At 37.7% G+C, this 19,497-nt stretch overlaps 2 protein-coding genes across 3 annotated transcripts in view; one reads left to right on the forward strand and one right to left on the reverse strand.

Annotated features, from left to right (window-relative positions):
• The window catches only part of LOC111161453 (zinc finger protein 527), a 511,863-nt gene that overhangs the window by 247,586 nt on the left and 244,780 nt on the right, over positions 1 to 19,497 (reverse strand). The window lies entirely within an intron of this gene.
• LOC111161454 (zinc finger protein 569) overlaps positions 1 to 19,497 on the forward strand; it is a 47,541-nt gene that overhangs the window by 3,472 nt on the left and 24,572 nt on the right. For both annotated transcript variants that reach the window (XM_022525118.1, XM_022525119.1), the window contains exon 2: positions 5,157 to 5,211. In XM_022525118.1, coding sequence (XP_022380826.1) covers positions 5,157 to 5,211 — 55 coding nt within the window. The remainder of the gene's footprint in view (positions 1 to 5,156; positions 5,212 to 19,497) is intronic.

A 19,497-nucleotide genomic window follows, 5' to 3' on the forward strand; every position in this document is an offset into this window, starting at 1 on the left:
AAGAACTGATAAAACTCAATAGCAAAAAACCCCAAACAATCCAATTTTTAAAATGGGCAGGAGAGCTGAATAGGCATTTTCCCAAAAAAGACATACATACATACAGATACATGAAAAGGTCAAGTGATATTCAGCAATTAGTGATCTGGAAGTGCAAATCAAAGCCACAATGAGGTGTCACCTCACATCTGTTAGAATGGCTATTATTGAAAAGACAAGGAAAAACAAGTGTTGGCAAGGATGGGGAGAAAAAGAAACACACTTATGCATTGTTGACTGGAATGTAAATTGGTAGAGCCACTATGGAAAATCGTTGAAGGTTCCTCAATAAATTAAAAATATAAATGATCCAGCAATTGTACTTCTTAGTATTTATCTGAAGAAAACAAAAACACTAATTTAGAGAGATTCATATACTCCCATGTTTGTTGCAGCATTATTTACAGTAGCCAAGATATGGATACAACCTAAGTGTCCCATTGATAGATGAATATGTAAAGAAAATGTGTGTGTGTGCATGCAAGTGCACATACATACATACATAACAATGGGATATTATTCAGTCATAAGAAAGGATGAAATCTTGCCATTTGTGACAACATGGATGGACCTCGAGGGCATTATGCTAAGTGAAATAAGTCAGAGAAAGAGAAGTACTATATAATTTCTCTTTTATGTGTAATCTAAAAAAATAAAAAAACAAATGTCACCCTAAGATACCAAGCTCATTGATAAAGAGAACAGACTGATGGTCACTAGAGGCAGGGGGTTGGGTAGAGGATGAAAGAAATAGGTGAAGGTAGTCAAAAGGTACAAACTTACGGTTTAAACTTAAGCCCTAGGGATGTAATGTACAGCACGGTGACTATAGTTAACAATATGGTATTGCATGTGTGAAAGTTGCTAAGATAGTACATCTTAAAAGTTTTCACACAATAAAAAAATTCTTGTAACTATGTAAGGTGATAACTAGATGTTAACTAGACTTATTTTGGTGATCCTTTCACAATGTACTCAAATATTGAATCATAATATTGTACACCTGAAACCTATATAAGGCCGTATGTCAACTAGACCTTTTTTTTTTTTTTAAGATTTTATTTATTTATTTGACAGAGAGAGAGAGTGAGCACAAGCAGGGGGAGCAGGAGAGAGAGAAGCAGACTCCCTGCTTAGCAGGGAGCCTGATGCAGGGCTCGATCCCACAACCCTTGGGATCATGACCTGAGCCAAAGGCAGACAGATGGGTAACTGATTGAGCCACCCAGGCACCCTTAATTATACCTTAATAAACGAAAAGACTTTCTAAAAAGGAAACTACACACCCAGATGATTTCACAAGTGAAATAGCAAACAACTAAGAAAGAAATCATAACAATTGTATATAAACTTTCCCAGTAAGTAGAAGAACACTTGTGAGCTGAACACTTGCCAACTCATGTTATGAGACCACCCTTACCCTGGTACCAAAACCAGACAGAGACCTTACAAGAAAAAAAAATGCAGACTAGTATTTCTCATGGACTAAAAACAAAAATCTTCAACATAGAAATGAAAAATTGAATCTAGCAATATAAAAAGGATAATATATCATGTCTAAATGGGTTGTTCATTTTGGGAATACAAAATAATTTTTTTAAAGATTTATTTGAGAGAGAGAGAGCATAATTGGGGTTGGGGGCAAAGGGAGAGGGAAAAAAAATCCTCAAGCAGACACCCCACTGAATGGGGAGCCCAGTGCAGGGCTCAATTCCAGAAACCTGAGATCATGACCTGAGCCAAAATCAAGAGTTGGCCACTCAACTAACTGAGATACCCAGGCACCTCCAGATAAATTTTAAGTTCATTATTTGAAAATTAGTTATTGTAATTCACCAGAAGAGAGTAAAGAATTATATGATCATTTTGATAGATGCGAAAGAAGCACTTGACAAAATTCAGCATTTATTCATGAAAAAAATAATTCTCAGCAATTTAAGAGCAGAAGGGAATGTTCTTTATTAAAGGTCCAAAAAAAAAAACACCCCAATACTAGAGCTTAGATTATACTTAGTGTTGAGATAATGCTTTACCTCTAAGATTGGCAACAAAGTGAAGATGTCCTCAGACCACCATTTTTCACCGTTACATGGAAGTCCTAACTAGTGCAATAAAGCAAGAGAAAGACAAAGACACACAAATCAGAAAGGAAGAAATACAGCTGTTTCTGTTGGAGACAACACAACTATTTAGATAGAAAACCTCAAAAGAATCTACAAAAAAGCTCCTAGACCTCTTATATGAATTTAGCATGGTTGTAGGATACATAATCAGTATATAAAGTTAAATCATTTTTATATTCCAGCAATGAACAATTTGAATTTGAAATAAAAATTTATTAGCATGCCCCAAATTAAAATACTTAAAAATAAATCTCACAGAATATGTGTAGACCCTGTATGCTGAAAATGAAAAAAACTATGATGAAAGAAATAAAAAATAAGTGGAGAAGTATACTATATTCATGAATTGAAAGACTCTTATTTTCATTTGATCTTTAATTTGATCTATAGATTAAATGCAATCTCAGTCTCGTTCTTAGCAATCTTTCTTATAGATAGCAATGAGGATGGAGGTGGAACCTAAAATGGAAGGCAGAATGAGACAAATTTATTTACATGTACTATTATATAAATGTAGGACCTAACTGTGTTGAAGGTGACATAGAAGAAACCCTCTTTAAATAAGAGCTCTCATTTCTTTTCATCATTTGTAAGCCCTTAACTAAAATATAATTTTTGTTGAACCATCCTTCACATTCACATACTGCTGCTATTAGAATTTTTTTTTTTTTTTTTTTTTTTTTTAATTTGAGAGAGAGAGCAGAGCAGGGTAGGGGCAGAGGAAAAGAGAATCCCAAGCAGATTCCCCGCTGAATGGGAACCCGGTGCAGGGCTCGATCCCAGCACCCTGAGATCATGACCTGAGCCTGATGTGGCGCTCAATCCCAGGACCCTGATATCGAGACCTGAGCTGAAGGCAGACGCTTAACCAGTGGAGCCACCTAGACGCCTCTGCTGCTATTAGAAATTCTGTGATGAAATCCATCATGGGGCACCTGGGTGGCTCCGTTGGTTAGGAAGGGAAAGAGGAAAGAGTAGAGGGAGTCCTGATTGGTGTCCACTCTTCAGCTAGTTGATGAATTCAGTTCACCATAAGCAATTGCTTTTAAATAAAATAATTCTCTTTTAATCTGTACCCATGCCCACCTTTTAATAGACCGATGTCCACTACAGAACTGGAACTGTTCTGTTGTCAGAATGTGCTGGTATGCACCTCCAGGCCTAAGGGGCTGCTATATTCAGGAGATGTGCTGGTGTGCACCAGCACAGAATGTGCTGGTATGCACCTCCAGGCCTAAGGGGCTGCTATATTCAGGAGATAATATGCAGAAAAATAAAATACCACAAATTTTTCCGTATCTCTTCTCCCCTAGTAAATACCTTAACTCCTGTTATCCAGTATTGTGTCACATTGTAACTCAGAGCTGCAAGGGTTGCTGGAAAAGCGGGTAACAGGAAAAGGGGAATAGGATTACCTTCACTGTCCTGAATCAATCATGATTCATCCTTGGGAGAATGTATATTGCCATGTGAAAAAATTAAAGTTCAGTTTTCAAGGAATAAAGTGAGGACAATTGGCTATTGTTGGTAACATTATCTGCCACATATAGTCTTTTGGAATATGCTGGTTCTCTATCCTTAGCAAGGTATCAAATTTTCTTTACAGAATTTTGCACTGTTACTGCTGGGGAACTACTGAGACACCCATTTTATTCTGCTGTTCTCTCTCTTTTTTTTTTTATTTGAAAGACAGACAGTGAGAGGGAACACAGGCAGGGGGAATGGGAGAGGGAGAGGGAGAGGGAGAGGGAGAAGCAGGCCTCAAGCTGGGCAAGGAGCCCAATGTGGGGCTAGATCCCAGAACTCTGGGATCATGACCTGAGCGGAAGGCAGGCACATAACTAATGAGCCACCCAGGTGCCCCTCTGCTATTCTCTTTTAAGGATTGATTATAATGGTTCTAAGAATGTGGGGTTCCCAGGGTCACAGTGCTTATTAGTCGTAGAGAGACTAGAAAGCAAATCTCTGCTCCCAAGTCACTGTTCTTTCCTACTATAATTCATCTGTCCTAAAGCTTTTCTAAAAAGATGCTTTAAGAAAAAACTTCAGATGAGTGACAAAAATCAATTACAATCCAACAACAACCAAAAAAATTTTTTTTACTTAAAGTAAAACTGGGAAAGGAACTGTGCATGGGGCGGGGGAGGACATCTGTGTTGTTCATTATACACTGTAGTACTGATTGCAATGGTATGTGTTTTCTTGATTAAATTTTATTTTGGAGAAAATAATAGGTGAATTTTTATTTTAAAAACTGAAATGATGCTACTAGACTTGTAATAATATGAAAAACTATGTCCTGTTTCTTTTTTCCCCATCCCTAATTCCTGTTTCTAATGAGAAAGCACTTTCAGCTCCTAAGTGTGATTTCTTATATTTTCTTCAATTTTTCCAAATCGCATGTTTATCTTGTTATTATTTGACACTTTACGGATTTATATGTAAATCTGTATTTACATATTTACTATGTAAATCTGTATTTTTACTATTTTTTACTATGACAAATAAGAATTTAACTCTCTTACCACCACAAATATTTCTGATACACATCACTCAGACACACAAACTTCTTCTTACTCCTTCTTTGAAATACCATTTTGGGTAAATTCCTATTTAATTGGTAATGTCTCAATACATTAAAATACCTTATATATTTTGTCAGTTTCATAATTTTCTTGGTTATGTTCTTTCATGAAGCTATATAGCTTACTGTTCCTTGTGAACTGTTTTGTTTTGTTTTCTGATACAGAGCTATTGACAAATTCATGGGACATCTCCCACATACGAGCTCTTATTCTGACCCACCTTATGCCTAAGCTATGCATGATCATTCTAGTCATCCTTATACCTGTCAGAACCTCTGGTATGAATATTCTTGGCCTTTCTGATGGATCCAAGAATCATTTACAGGGTGACTTTTAATCCACCGTGTGGGTGCAGGTTTCTGAAACCACAAAGTGTGCCTGGTCTAATGGCTTTTCTTCTCTTTCACAGCTTTGCCTTTTCAGGCCCTGTCTATTACCAGAAAGAGGAAATGACTGAATCCCAGGTAAGTTTTAAGTAGTGTATTTGTTCTCTACTATATTCTGGAGTGTAGTTTAAAAGGATTACAATAATCCGTACAGTAAATTGGAAAATCCTATATAGATAAACTTTGTCAGAGGAAATAAAGTTGGAAGATTAAGACCAGGAAAGAGTTAAAATATGGTAATGCAGAAAGATATTCATCTAGAGAGATTAAAGTTGGGCTTCAGTTTTCAGTTTCATTATTATAGGTGAAACAAACCAGCGCAAAAATTCATGACATAATTTGCATTGTAAATAAAGATTAAAATGAACTTTTCTTAGGAGAAGTAAGCTCTTCTTTGGCACCTAGGTGAATGAATATATTAGAGTGTGACCTCTTATAGTTGACAAATCCAGCTATTGTGATGGTCTGTTTTGATAAAGGATAAAACAAAGTATATATGTTAAAAAATAGCCAGCATAGGAAAGAATGCGAATGAAGATTATCAGAAAAAGGGATTAATTATCCTTTGCATGCAAAGGAAGACCACACAGCAATTTTTTTTAAACGGCAGATACTGCTTACCCACAACAATATAGATAAATTTCAGAAACATTGGAGTGAGAGAAGCCAGAAACAAAAGATACGGTTCCATTTATATGCAATTTGAAAGCTGGGAAAACTAATCTCCTGTGATAGAAATCAGGATAGTAGTTACCTTAAGAGGATAGTAACTGGGAAGGGGTGGGAGAGAATCTTCTGGAGTGCTGAAAATGTGGTTGTTTTGACCTGATTACATAAATATTTAAATGTATAAAAGTGTATCATGTACATTTAAGATTAGTGCATCTTAGGGGTGGCGTCTGCCTCAGTCAGTAGAGCATGTGACGCTTGATCTTGCAGTTTTGAGTTTGAGCCCCACATTAGGTGCACAGATTACTTAAAAATAAAATCTTAAAAAAAAAGGTTAGTGCATTTCACCACATTATTCTATATGTGTCATATATGATTTTAAAGAATACTAGAATGTCCGAAGAAATAGATGAGATATGTGTATCTCAAATGACCCTACATAATTATATTTTTTCGGTGGGTATTTACTGTAGATTGGGCCACAGTCTAATAATTTCTGGTAAATTTAGTCCACTGAAATGTGAACAGAGAATATGCTTTATTTGGTTTACTGATGTGTCTCCAGCCCCTAGAACATTCTGTGCCTTGTATACATAGTTTTTGTGAATATTTGTGGTTTTAATGTCTTGAATCCATGGTTCCTTGTTTTTTTACTCTTAAAATAAGTGATATTGGGATGCCTGGGTGCTCAGTCAGTTAAACAAGTGCCTTCAGCTCATGTCATGATCTCAGGATCCTGGTATCAAGCCCTGCATCGGAGCCCCACATTGGCTCCCTGCTCAGCGGGGAGTCTACTTCTCCCTCAGCCCTTCCCCCTTATGCTCTCTCTCTCTCTCAAATAAAATCTTAAAAAAAAAAAAAGTAGTTGATGTCCACCTCCTCTTCAAGGATAATTCCTTTTCCTCAGAACTTTCTTTCTTTCATACTTTCTTTGGAATCTTTATCTTTCAGTTTTATCCTGCACTCTTAGCTATTAAACATATCTCACTTTACTGCTTTTTCATCCTCAGGTCAAAGTTTTCATATACTGAGATATACCTTCCTTTGACTGTGTATCCGTATATAGCAGCTTCTCTATATATCCAGTTTTTTTCTTCAAACACATTAATTTTTAAAGTGAACACACTGTCAGTGTGTAACTTGCAAAAGCAATAGATCGAGAATTAGAACATTACCCTAACAACCATGAGATTTCTTCTGCACTTTTCTAAAGTCATTACCCCTACCCCAGGGGTAACCACTATTCAATTTCTATCACTACAGATTATATCTGCCCGAGTTTGAACCTCATTAATATATATATATACTCTGTGTCTGGCTTCTTTTGACCAATACTGTGTGTGTCCGATTCATGTTGAATTATTGCATGTAGTTATAGTTTGGTTAATTTCATTGCTTTATATTACTCACTTATGTGAATAAACCATAATTTTATTTATCCATTCTATTTTTGATTGCCATTTAGGTAGTTTTTATTTGAGGACAATTACAAATATTGCTGCTATGAATTGTCTTATAGCTGTCTTTTGTTGCACGTATGTACACTTTCTTTTGTATATAAACCAAAAATAGAATTTCTGAGTTATAGGTCGTATACATAGGTTACCTTTTATTGATACTGCCAAACGGTTTCTGAAGTGACTGTCCAAAATTTCACTTTAAAAGAAAGGAAAAGTCGGGGCGCCTGGGTGGCTCAGTGGGTTAAGCCTCTGCCTTCGGCTCAGGTCTTGATCTCAGGGTCCTGGGATCGAGCCCCGCATCGGGCTCTCTGCTCGGCAGGGAGCCTGCTTCTCCCTTTCTCTTTCTGTCTGCCTCTCTGCCTACTTGTGATCTCTCTCTGTCAAATAAATAAATAAAATCTTTAAAAAAAAAAAAAAGGAAAAGTCTGTGTGTTAATATCAGGTATGATAAAAGTCAAAACAGTAAGCTTTAAACAAAAAGAACAGAGCTTTAAAATGAGTGCAATAGATAATACAGTTCAATGGTTTAGGACTGCTTCCTTATCAGATAACCAACAGCAAATTTACTGTAAGTAACACTGAAAATAAGAAGATATGTATTGGTAGGGAAACTTTCATTAATGTCTTAACTCATGCTAGATGAACTAGATATAAAAAAATGTATCTACCAATAATAATTTGATAGAGCTAATAGATTAAGGTAGCTTATAGCCTCGAAACAGTTATTATTCCTTCTTTGGATATGAAATAACTTAAAAACTGACCATGTATTAGGCATGAGTAAAATTCAGTAAATTTCAAAAGTAGAAACTGTACATTTCAGTAGTTCCACAATGCAATTAAATATGAAGTTAATAATAAAAGATTCAAAAAGAAAAACATTCACATGGAAATTTTTGAACTAGCATAAACAACCCAGACCAACAGGGACTTAAAAATTTATGTTGCAGAACATCTTTTTTTTTTTTAATTTTATTTATTTATTTGACAGAGATCACAAGCAGGCAGAGAGGTAGGCAGAGAGAGAAGAGGAAGCAGGCTCCCCGCTGAGCAGAGAACCTGATGTGGGGCTTGATCCCAGAACCCTGGGATCATGACCTGAGCCAAAGGCGGCAGAGGCTTTAACCCACTGAGCCACCCAGGCACCCCGTTGCAGAACATCTTTAAAAATTAAACAATGCGCAGGGGCACCTGGATGACTCAGTGGATTAAGCCTCTGCCTTCGGCATAGGTCATGATCTCAGGGTCCTGGAATTGAGCCCTGCATCCTGCTCTCTGCTCAGCAGGGAGCCTGCTTCCCCCTCTCTCTCTGCCTGCCTCTCTGCCTACTTGTGATCTCTCTGTCAAATAAATAAAAAAATTTTTTTAATCTTTAAAAAAATAAAACAATGCGCAGAAGAAAAGCTACAGCCTGAAAAAATGTTAATAAACGTATTAGAATGAAATGAATGAACAAAATATACCATTCTAGTAATTAGAAACAAAATGAGAAAATTTAAAAAGGAATTGGTAAGAATAAAGTTTAAGTCAGTGAGCTAGGAAAACACAAAATAATAGAACTAATAAAGAGCTGCTTTTTTCTCTTTTTTTCTTCTTTCTTTCTTTATTATTTTAAAATCTAAGAAGAGGGAGGGAGAAGTAGAATAAGCAGCCACATATGCAGCTCCCCAGATTAGCAGATTTTAATCTTTTGTCATTTTTGCCTCAGGATTTTTTTTTTTTCAACAAAGTAATCAGAATATTACAGATACTTTGTCTCACAGGCAGTCACTTTTATGAATGTTATCTATATCCATAGAGCTCATAGTTTCATATTTTTACCACATGATTTTGTATATATAAACACTACTTGAAGTTGTTCTATGTTTCAGATTTTTAAATAACTGGGAACCCGATGGATTTAGAGTTCTGCAACTCATCTTTTTTTTCATTCCACATTGTGTTTTCAGACCCATTCATGTTAGTATATGTATTTCTGACTTTATGTCCTTTTCCATTGTTTTGATTTCCTGTGTCAATCCCGCTATATCTTAATTACCATATATAGTTATAAAAATATTTATTTGATAATGCAAGTTAATCCTTCATCTTTTTCTTCTTCAGCATTGCCTTAGCTACTTGTAGCTACTTATATTTCCTTATCGATTTTAGAATTAGTCTATTTCCACAATTAAAACTGCCGAGATTTTGACATTGAATTACATTCAAAAATATATTATCTGCGAGTGAACAGTTTTCTTCATTTTAAATTCTCATGCCCCCTTTTTTTCTTGCCTAATTTTGATTGTTAAATGTAGTATAATGTTGAATAGATGTGGTGGTGAGTGATCTTTGTCCCATTCTGTTTTAGGAGTATATATTCAGTAATTATGAGTAAGTATGATAATTTGGTATAGGTATTTTTGTAAATACTCTTCTGGTTCAAAGAAATTTCCTTGTATTCCTAGTCTGCTAAGAGTGTCAGTCATAAATTGGTGTTAAGTTTTGTCAAATACTTTTCGTGTATATATGATCTTGATCAAAGTTTTCTCCATTTTTCTGTTAATTTGGTTAATCATGAAACTAACTTTGGTGGGTGTATACTCACTTGGGTTTTTCCTGGAGAGTTAATATAGTAGATTATAATAAGGTATGTTTGACAGACATCAGAACTTTCTTGAAAGCAGATTTTGGTAGGTTGACTTCTGGCATTAGAAGGTAGGGTGGAACCAAGATATAAGTGCCTTTGCAAACCTGTTTTATTTAGCAGTTCCTGTAGTGCCTACCACAAGTGCTCAGTGAATGCTCTTTGGACAAAGATGTCCAAAACCATGAAGATGAATTTTGTCTAATGCCAGTGTGATTCTAGTAAGGTCAATTTTGTGACTATAAATTCTTCAGAGAATTTGAACATTGTCAGACTCTCATTTACCTCCTCACAGCATCCATATTTTTTGTCTATTAACTTTATTCAGTGATTTCATATATATAAAGGTCACAGAATTACTGTACTACACTGAGATGTGCATTAAAAATACAGTTTATTAAAAATATGTTGACATCCTTTATGAGTTCTGTTTAACAGAATGAAAAAAGCTAGTTTTGTTTTTTTTTAACATTTTAAAATTATTTTTTAAATAACATATAATGTATTATTTGCCCCAGGGGTACAGGTCTGTGAATTGTCAGGCTTACACACTTCCCAGCACTCACCATAGCACATACCCTCCCCAATGTCCATAACCCAACCACCATCTTCCTACCCCCCTGCCCCCGGCAACCCTGTTTGTTTTTTGAGATTAAGAGTCTCTTATAGTTTGCCTCCCTCCCAATCCCATCTTGTTTCATTTTTTCCTTCCCTACCCCCCAAGCCCCCCACTTTGCCTCTCAAATTCCTCATATCAGGGAGATCATATGATAATTGTCTTTCTCTGATTGACTTATTTTGCTGAGCATAATACCCTCTAGTTCCATTCACGTTGTTGCAAATGTCAAGATTTCCTTTCCTTTGATGGCTGCATAGTATTCCATTGTGTGTGTGTGTGTGTGTGTGTGTGTGTGTGTGTGTACATGTATACATACATATGTGTGTGTGTGTATATACTTTATCCATTCATCAGCTGATGGACATCTAGGTTCTTTCCATACTTTGGCTATTGTGGACATTGCTGCTATAAACATTTGGGTACACGTGCCCCTTTGGATCACTACATTTGTATCTTTAGAATGTATACCCAGTAGTGTGATTGCTGGGTCATAGGGTAGCTCTATTTTCAACTTTTTGAGTAACCTCCATGCTGTTTTCCAGAGTGGTTGCACCAACTTGCATTCCCACCAACAGTTTAGGAGGGTTCCCCTTTCTCCGCATCCTCGCCAGCATGTGTCGCTTCTGGACTTGTTAATTTTAGCCATTCTGACTGGTGTGAGGTAGTATCTCATTGTGGTTTTGATTTGTATTTCCCTGATGCTGAGTGATGTGGAGCACTTTTCCATGTGTCTGTTGGCCATCTGAATGTCTTCTTTGCAGAAATGTCTGTTCATGTCCTCTGCCCATTTCTTGATTGGATTATTTGTTCTTTGGGTATTGAGTTTGATAAGTTCTTTATAGATTTTGGATACTAGCCCTTTATCTGATACGTCATTTGCAAATATCTTCTCCCATTTTTTCTGTTGTCTTTTGGTTTTGTTGACTGTTTCCTTTGCTGTGCAAAAGCTTTTGATCTTGATGAAGTCCCAGTAGTTAATTTTTGCCCTTGCTTCCCTTGCCTTTGGTGATGTTTCTAGGAAGAAGTTGTTGTGGCTGAGGTCAAAGAGTTTGCTGCCTGTGTTCTCCTCAAGGATTTTAATGGATTCCTTTCTCACATTGAGGTCCTTCATCCATTTTGAGTCTATTTTTGTGTGTGGTTTAAGGAAATGGTCCAGTTTCATTCTTCTGCATGTGGCTGTCTGATTTTCCCAACACCATTTGTTAAAGAGACCCTCTTTTTTCCACTGGACATTCTTTCCTGCTTTGTCAAAGATTAGTTGACCATAGAGTTGAGGGTCTATTTCTGGGCTCTCTATTCTCTTTCATTTGTATGTCTGTTTTTGTGCCAGTACCATACTGTCTTGATGATGACAGCTTTGTAATAGAGCTTGAAGTCTGGAATTGTGATGGCACCACCTTTGGCTTTCTTTTTCAACATTCCTCTGGCTATTCAAGGTCTTTTCTGGTTCCATATAAACTTTAGGATGATTTGTTCCATTTCTTTGAAAAAAATTGATGGTATTTTGATAGGGATTGACTTAAATGTGTAGATTGTTTTAGGTAGCGTAAACAGTTTCACAATATTTGTTATTCCAATCTGTGAGCATGGAACAGAAAAAAGCTAGTTTTAACGCAATCTGTTCAAAACTTAGTACATCAGTAAATTGTTTCTTTAAGTAATTATTCAGTCATTCAGTCAGTCTGTACCCTGTCCTCTTTTAAGGTGGTGTCTGAAGTATGGAAGATCTTTCTGACTTGGGGAGGAAGATGTTCCCTGGTCCCTTCATGAATCTGTGCTAGCTGGTATCTACCGAATCTGCTTTATCTGGCTCCTTTTTCTTGGCATTCTATAGCTGATAAATTTGTGTTATGTTTCATCTCAGTCATGGTGCAAGAGCGTCTTCTTTTCAACTGTCCTCCTTTGGATCTTGCTTCCTCCATAGATTTCTTGAGTCTCTGTCATGTCCTTCAAAGAGTTGCTGGATTCCATATATCCCACAATCTGGGGCCCTCTTGTCTTCTGCAAGAGCCCTGTCATACCCTACTCAGGATGTATGCTACAATGGGAACCAAAGGCTACTTAAAGTCCTAACTTGACCATGACACTCTGCCCTCCTAACTACTGTCTATCTCACTCCTCCTGAATGTGCTGGAGTTGGGGAGTTCTGAGCACACATTTAACTGCCTACCTCCCTATGTCCCAGTCTTTCTTTTCTATCCCAGGTCTCCAAGGGGAGGGAGAAGGTTTTCCTCTTCCAATTTATCCTCCATCTTGAGTCTGTGAGTGCCAGTATGAAGCCTGGCATAGTATAAAAGAAGGCCATGGAAGGTCCCAGGATATTGATGACAAAGTGCATCTATTCAGAAGTAAGAAAATTAGCCACTAGAGGAAGACTATTTTGTGCTTTTCTTTCCATATTATCTGTTTTTCATCTGGAAATAATAGGTTCATTTCTCCAGAAACATAGAGCAGAGTGCCTAGGAAAATTAAATCGACAAACCTACTGTGTACTCTGCATTTGGCTTGGGTTAGTCCTTTACTTGAGCTACTTATTTTTTCATGAAGATTTTAGTTAATGTTTAGTGTCACTTCCTTTGAGTCTAAGGAACTTCCTTTATTATTTCTGGTGAGGCCAGCTGCTAGCAGTGAATTCTCTGTTTAACGGAAATATTTTTCATATTCCTTTTCTTAAGGTGAAATTCACAGAATATAAAGTAAATTATTTTTTTTAAAGATTTTATTTATTTATTTGTCAGACAGAGATTACAAGTAGGCAGAGAGGCAGGCTGTGGCGGGGGGAGCAGGCTCCCCGCCAAGCAGAGAGCCTGATGTGGGGCTTGATCCCAGGACCCTGAGACTATGACCCAAGCTGAAGGCAGAGGCTTAGCCCACTGCACCACCCAGGCACCCCCTAGAGTAAATTATTTTAAATTGAACGTTCAGCAGCATCCACTCTGCCATTCACAGTGTTGTGCATCTACCACCTCTACCTAGTTCCAAAGCATTTTCATCACTCTAAAATAAATCCCATGCATTAAGCATTTACTCCTCCATCCTATTCTCCCCCTAGCCCTTGGCAACAACCAATCTGCATTTTGTCTCTATGAAATTGCCTATTCTGTATAATTCATATTGGTAGAATAATATAATATGTTACCTTTTCTGTCTTGCTTATTTAGTATAATCATTTTACTTTTGAAAGATCACCTTGCTAGATAGATCATTATTAATTGAGGGATACCTGGGTGGTATAGTTTATTAAGCATCTGACTCTTGGTTTTTGCTCTGGTCATGATCTCAGGGTCATGAGATCAAGCCCTGCATCAGGATTAGGCTCTGCACTGAGCAACAGAGTCTGCTGGGGACTCTCCCTCTGTCTGCCTCCCCCCACAAACCCCCATGTGCATGTGCTCTCTCTCTCTTTGTAAAACAAGTAAATCTTTTTTAAAAAAAGATTATTAGTAGATACTGTTTTTTTCTTTAAGTATTTTGAATATATTGTCTCAATGCCATTTGGCTTTCATTGTTTCAGATGAGAAGTCAGCTGAACAGTTCTATTGTGGCCTATAGATAATGGATTGAAACTCTTGCTGCTTTTAAGTTTTTCTCTTTATCTTTACTTTCAGCATTTTTAAAGTTTTATTTTATTTTTTAAAATTTAATTTTTAAAAAAGATTTTATTTATTTATTTGACAGAGATCACAAGTAGGCAGAGAGACAGGCAGAGAAAAAGGGGGAAGCAGGCCCCCTGCTGAGCAGAGAGCCCGACATGGGGCTCAATCCCAGGACCCTGAGATCATACCCAAGTGGAAGGTAGAGGCTTAACCCACTGAGGTACCCAGGCGCCCCTTTAAGTTTATTTTTTCAGTGTTCCAAGAATCGTTGTTTATGCACCATACCCAGTGCTCCATCCAATATGTGTCCTCCTTAATACCCACCACCAGGCTCATCTAACCCCCCAACCTCCTCCCCTCCAAAACCCTCAGTTTATTTCTCAGAGTCCACAGTCTCTCATGGCTTGTCTCCCCCTCTGATTTCCCCCAGTTCAATTTTCCTTTCCTTACTCCTAATGTCCTCCATGTTATTCCTTATGCTCCACAAGTAAGTGAAACCATATGGTAATTGACTCTCTCTGCTTGACTTATTTCACTCAGCGTGATCTCCTCCAGTCCTGTCCATGTCGATACAAAAGTTGGGTATTCATCCTTTCTGATGGAGGCATAATACTCTATTATATATATGGACCATATCTTCTTTATCCATTCGTCTGTGGAAGGGCATCTTGGCTCTTTCCAACAGTTTGGTGATTGTGGCCATTGCTGCTACGAACATTGGGGTACATATGGCCCTTCTTTTCACTGCCTCTGTATCTTTGAGTTAAATACCCACTATTGCAGTTGCAGGGTCATAGGGTGGCTCTATTTTTAATTTCTTAAGGAATCTCCACACTGTTTTCGAAAGTGGCTACACCAACTTGCGTTCCCATCAGTAGTATAAGAGGATTCTTTCTTCACATCCTCTCCAACACTTGTTGTTTACTGTCTTGTTGATTTTAGCCGTTCTAACTGGTGTAACGTGGTATCTCAGTGTGGTTTTGATTTGAATCTCCCTGATGGCTAATGATGATGAACATTTTTTCATGGTTCTATTAGCCATTTGTAAGTCTTCTTTGGAGAAGTGTCTGTTCATGTCTTCTACCCATTTTTTGACGTGATTATCTGTTTTTTGAGTGTTGAGTTTGAGGAATTCTTTATAGATCTTGGATATCAGCCCTTTGTCTGTAGTGTCATTTGTGAATATCTTTTCCCATTCCATGGGTTGCCTCCTTGTTTTGTTGACTGTTTCCTTTGCTGTGCACAAGCTTTTTATCTTTTTTTTTTTTTTTTTTTATTTGACAGACAGAGGTCACAAGTAGGCAGAGAAACAGGCAGAGAGAGGAAGGGAAGCAGGCTCCCTGCTCAGCAGAGAGCCCGATGCAGGGCTTCATCCCAGGACCCTGGGATCATGACCTGAGCCAAAGGCAGAGGCTTTAACCCACTGAGCCACTCAGGTGCCACACAAGCTTCTTTATCTTGATGAAATCCCAAAAGTTCACTTTTGCTTTTGTTTCACTTGCATTTGGAGATAATGTCTTAAAAGAAGTTGCTGTGCCTGATGTTAAAGAGGCTACTGCCTGTGTTCTCTAGGATTTTGATAGATTCCTGCATCACGTTGAGGTCTTTTATCCATTTTGAGTTTATCTTTGTGTATGGTGTAAGAGAATGGTCAAGTTTCATTCTTCTATCCATAGCTATCCAACTCTCCCAGCACCATTTATTGAAGAGACTGTCTTTTTTCCACTGGATATTTTTTCCTGCTTTGTTGAAGATTATTTGACCATAGAGTTGAGGGTCCATATCTGGGCTCTCTACTCTGTTCCACTGGTCAATGTGTCTGTTTTTGTGCCAGTACCATGCTATCTTGGTGATCACAGCTTTGTAGTAAAGCTTGTAATCAGGCATCATGATGCCCCCAGTTTTGTTTTTTCTTTTTTGACATTTCCTTAGCAATTTGGGGTCTTTTCTTGTTCCATACAAATTTTAGGATTGTTTGTTCCAGCACTTTGAAAAATGCTGGTGGAATTTTGATCAGGATGGCATTGAAAATATAGATTGCTCTAGGCAGAATAGACATTTTAACAATGTTTATTCTTCTGATCCATGAGCATAGAATGCTTTTCCATCTTTTTGTGTCTTCTTCAGTTTCTTTCATGAGTGTTCTGTAGTTTCTTGAGTACAGATCCTTTGCCTCTTTGGTTAGGTTTATTCCCAGGTATCTTATGGTTCTTGGTGCTATAGTAAATGGAATCGATTCTCTAATTTCCCTTCTGTATTTTCACTGTTAGTGTATAAGAAAGCAACTGATTTCTATGCCTTGATTTTGTATCTTGCCACGTTACTGAATTGCTGTATGAGTTCTAGTAGTTTGGGGGTGGAGTCTTTTGGGTTTTCCGTATAAAGTATCATATCTGTGAAGAGAGAGAGTTTGACTACTACTTTGTGAATTTGAATATCTTTTATTTCTTTTTGTTTTCTCATTGCTGTTGCTAGGACTTCTAGTACTATGTTGAACAACAGTGGCAAGAGAGGGCTTTTTTTTTTTTTTTTTGTAAACATATAATGTATTATTAGCCCCAGGGGTACAGGTCTGTGAGTCGCCAGGTTTACACACTTCACAGCACTCACCATAGCACATACCCTCCCCAATGTCCATAACCCCACCACCCTCTCCCTACCCCCCTCCCTCCGACCCCCTCAGTTTGTTTTGTGACATTAAGAGTCTCTTATGGTTTGTCTGGAGAGAGGGCATTCTTGTTGTGTTCCTGATCTCAAAGGGAACACTGTCAGCTTTTCCCCATTGAGAATGATATTCACTGTGGATGTTTCATAGATAGATTTTATGAAGTTGAGGAATGTCCCCTCTATCCATATGCTTTGAAGAGTTTTAATCAGGAACAGATTCTGTATTTTGTCATATGCTTTTTTTGCATCAGTTGAGAGGACCATGTTCTTCTCTCTTCTCTTATTGATTTGTTCTATCACATTGATTGATTTGTGAATGTTGAACCACCCTTGCATCCCAGGGATAAATCCCACCTGGTCATGGTAGATAATCTTTTTAATGTACTCCTGGAGCCTATTAGCTAGGATCTTGTTGAGAATCTTGGCATCCATATTCATCAGGGATATTGGTCTGAAATTCTCCTTTTTGATGGGGTCTTTGCCTGGTTTGGGGATCAGGGTAATGCTGGCTTCATAAAAAGAGTCTGGAAGTTTTCCTTCTGTTTCTATTTTTTGAAACAGCTTGAGGAGACTAGGTATTATTTCTTCCTTGAATGTTTGGTAGTATTCTCCAGGAAATCCATAGGGTCCTGGGCTCTTGTTTTTTGGGAGGTTTTTGATCACTGCTTCAATCTCGTTACTAGATATTGGTCTATTCAGGTTGTCAATTTCTTCCTGTTTCAGTCTTGGAAGTTTATAGGTTTCCAGGAATACATCCATTTCTTCTAGGTTGCTTAACTTACTGGCATATAACTGTTGATAATAATTTCGGATGATTGTTTCTATTTCCTTGGTGTTAGTCCTGATCTCTCCCCTTTCCTGCATAATTTTATTAATTTGGTCCTCTCTTCTTTTGGATTAGTTTGGCCAGTGGTTTATTGATCTTATTGATCTCTTTTAAAGAACCAGCTTCTAGGGACGCCTGGGTGGCTCAGTTGGTTAAGCAGCTGCCTTCGGCTCGGGTCATGATCCTAGCGTCCTGGGATCGAGTCCCACATCGGGCTCCTTGCTCGGCAGGGAGCCTGCTTCTCCCTCTGCCTCTGCCTGCCATTCTGTCTGCCTGTGCTCGCTCGCTCTCTCTCCCTCTCTGACAAATAAATAAAATCTAAAAAACAAAAACAAAAACAAAAGAACCAGCTTCTAGATTTGTTGATGTGTTCTACTGTATTTCTGGTTTCTAACTCGTTGATCTCTACTGTAATCTTGATTATTTCCTTTCTTGTGTGTGGGGTTGGCTTAATTTGTTGGTGATTTTCCAATTCTTTAAGGTGTAAAGAGATCTGGTATATATGGGATTTTTCGTTTTTTTTTTTTTTTTGAGTGAGGTTTGGATGGCTATATATTTCCCTGTTAGGACCATCTTTGCCATATCCCATAGGTTTTTGGACCGATGTGTCTTCATTCTCACTGGCTTCCATTAATTGTTTAAGTCCTTCTTTGATTTCCTGGTTGATTCAAATATTCTTGAGCAGGTTTGTCTTTAGCTTCCAAGTGTTTGAATTCCTTCCAAACTTTTTCTTGTGGTTGAGTTCCAGTTTCAAAGCACTGTGGTCTCAGAATATGCAGGGAATAATCTGTCTTTTGGTATCGGTTGAGCCCTGATTTGTGACCCAGTATGTGGTCTATTCTGTAGAAAGTTCTGTGTGCACTCGAGAAGAATGAGTATTCTCTTGTTTTAGGGTGGAATGTTCTGTATATATCTATGAGATCCATTTGGCCCAGTGTGTCATTCAAAGCTCTTGTTTCTTTATTGATTTTCTGCTTGGATGATCTGTCTGTTATTGAGAGTGTTGTGTTAATATCTCCTCCAATTAATGTATTCATATCAATATGACTATTTTGATTAACAGTTGGCTTATGTAGTTGGTTGCTCCCATATTGGGGGCATAAATATTTACCTGTTAGATCTTCTTGGTGGATAGACCCTTTCAGAATGATGTAGTTTCCTTCTGTATCTCGGACTACAGTCTTTAGCTTAAAATCTAATTTATCTGATATGAGAATCGCTATCCCAGCTTTCTTTTGAGGCCTGTTGGCATGAAAGATGCTTCTCCATCCCTTCACTCTCAGTCTGGATGTATCTTTAGTTTCCAAATATGTCTTTTGTAGACAGCATGCGGATGGATCCTGTCATTTTATCTGATCTGCAACCCTCTACTGTTTTGTGGGAGCCTTTAGGCTGTTCACGTTGAGAGTGATTATTGAAAGATAAGCTTTTATTGACATTGTGTTGCCTGTGAAGTCCTTGTTTCTTGTTTCTATAGATTGTCTCTGTAAATTTCTGTAAACCCAACCACTCTTGGGTTCTTTCTTCTTTTATGTATCCCCCCTTAATATTTCTTGTAGTGCTGGCTTGGTGGTCACATACTCTTTTAAACCTTGCCGGGTTTGCAAGCTCTTTATCTCTCTATCCATTTTGAATGTCAGTCTTGCTGGATAAAGTATTCTTGGCCACAAGTTCTTCTCATTTAGTGCCCTGAATATGTCTTGCCAGCCCTTTCTGGCTTGCCAGGTTTCTATGGACAGGTTTGATATTATTCTGATAGACCTTCCTCTGTAGGTAAGGAATCTCTTTCCCCCAGATGCCCTTAGAACCTCTTGTCTAAAATTACGATTCATGAATTTCGCAATCAAGTGTCTGGAGGTCTTTCTAGATCCATTGATTTTGGCAGGTGTCCTTTCTGCCTC

This window comes from Enhydra lutris, unplaced genomic scaffold (genome assembly GCF_002288905.1).
Source record: "Enhydra lutris kenyoni isolate GAN:26980312 unplaced genomic scaffold, ASM228890v2 scaffoldscaffold85, whole genome shotgun sequence".
In the NCBI taxonomy this organism is placed as follows: domain Eukaryota; kingdom Metazoa; phylum Chordata; class Mammalia; order Carnivora; family Mustelidae; genus Enhydra; species Enhydra lutris.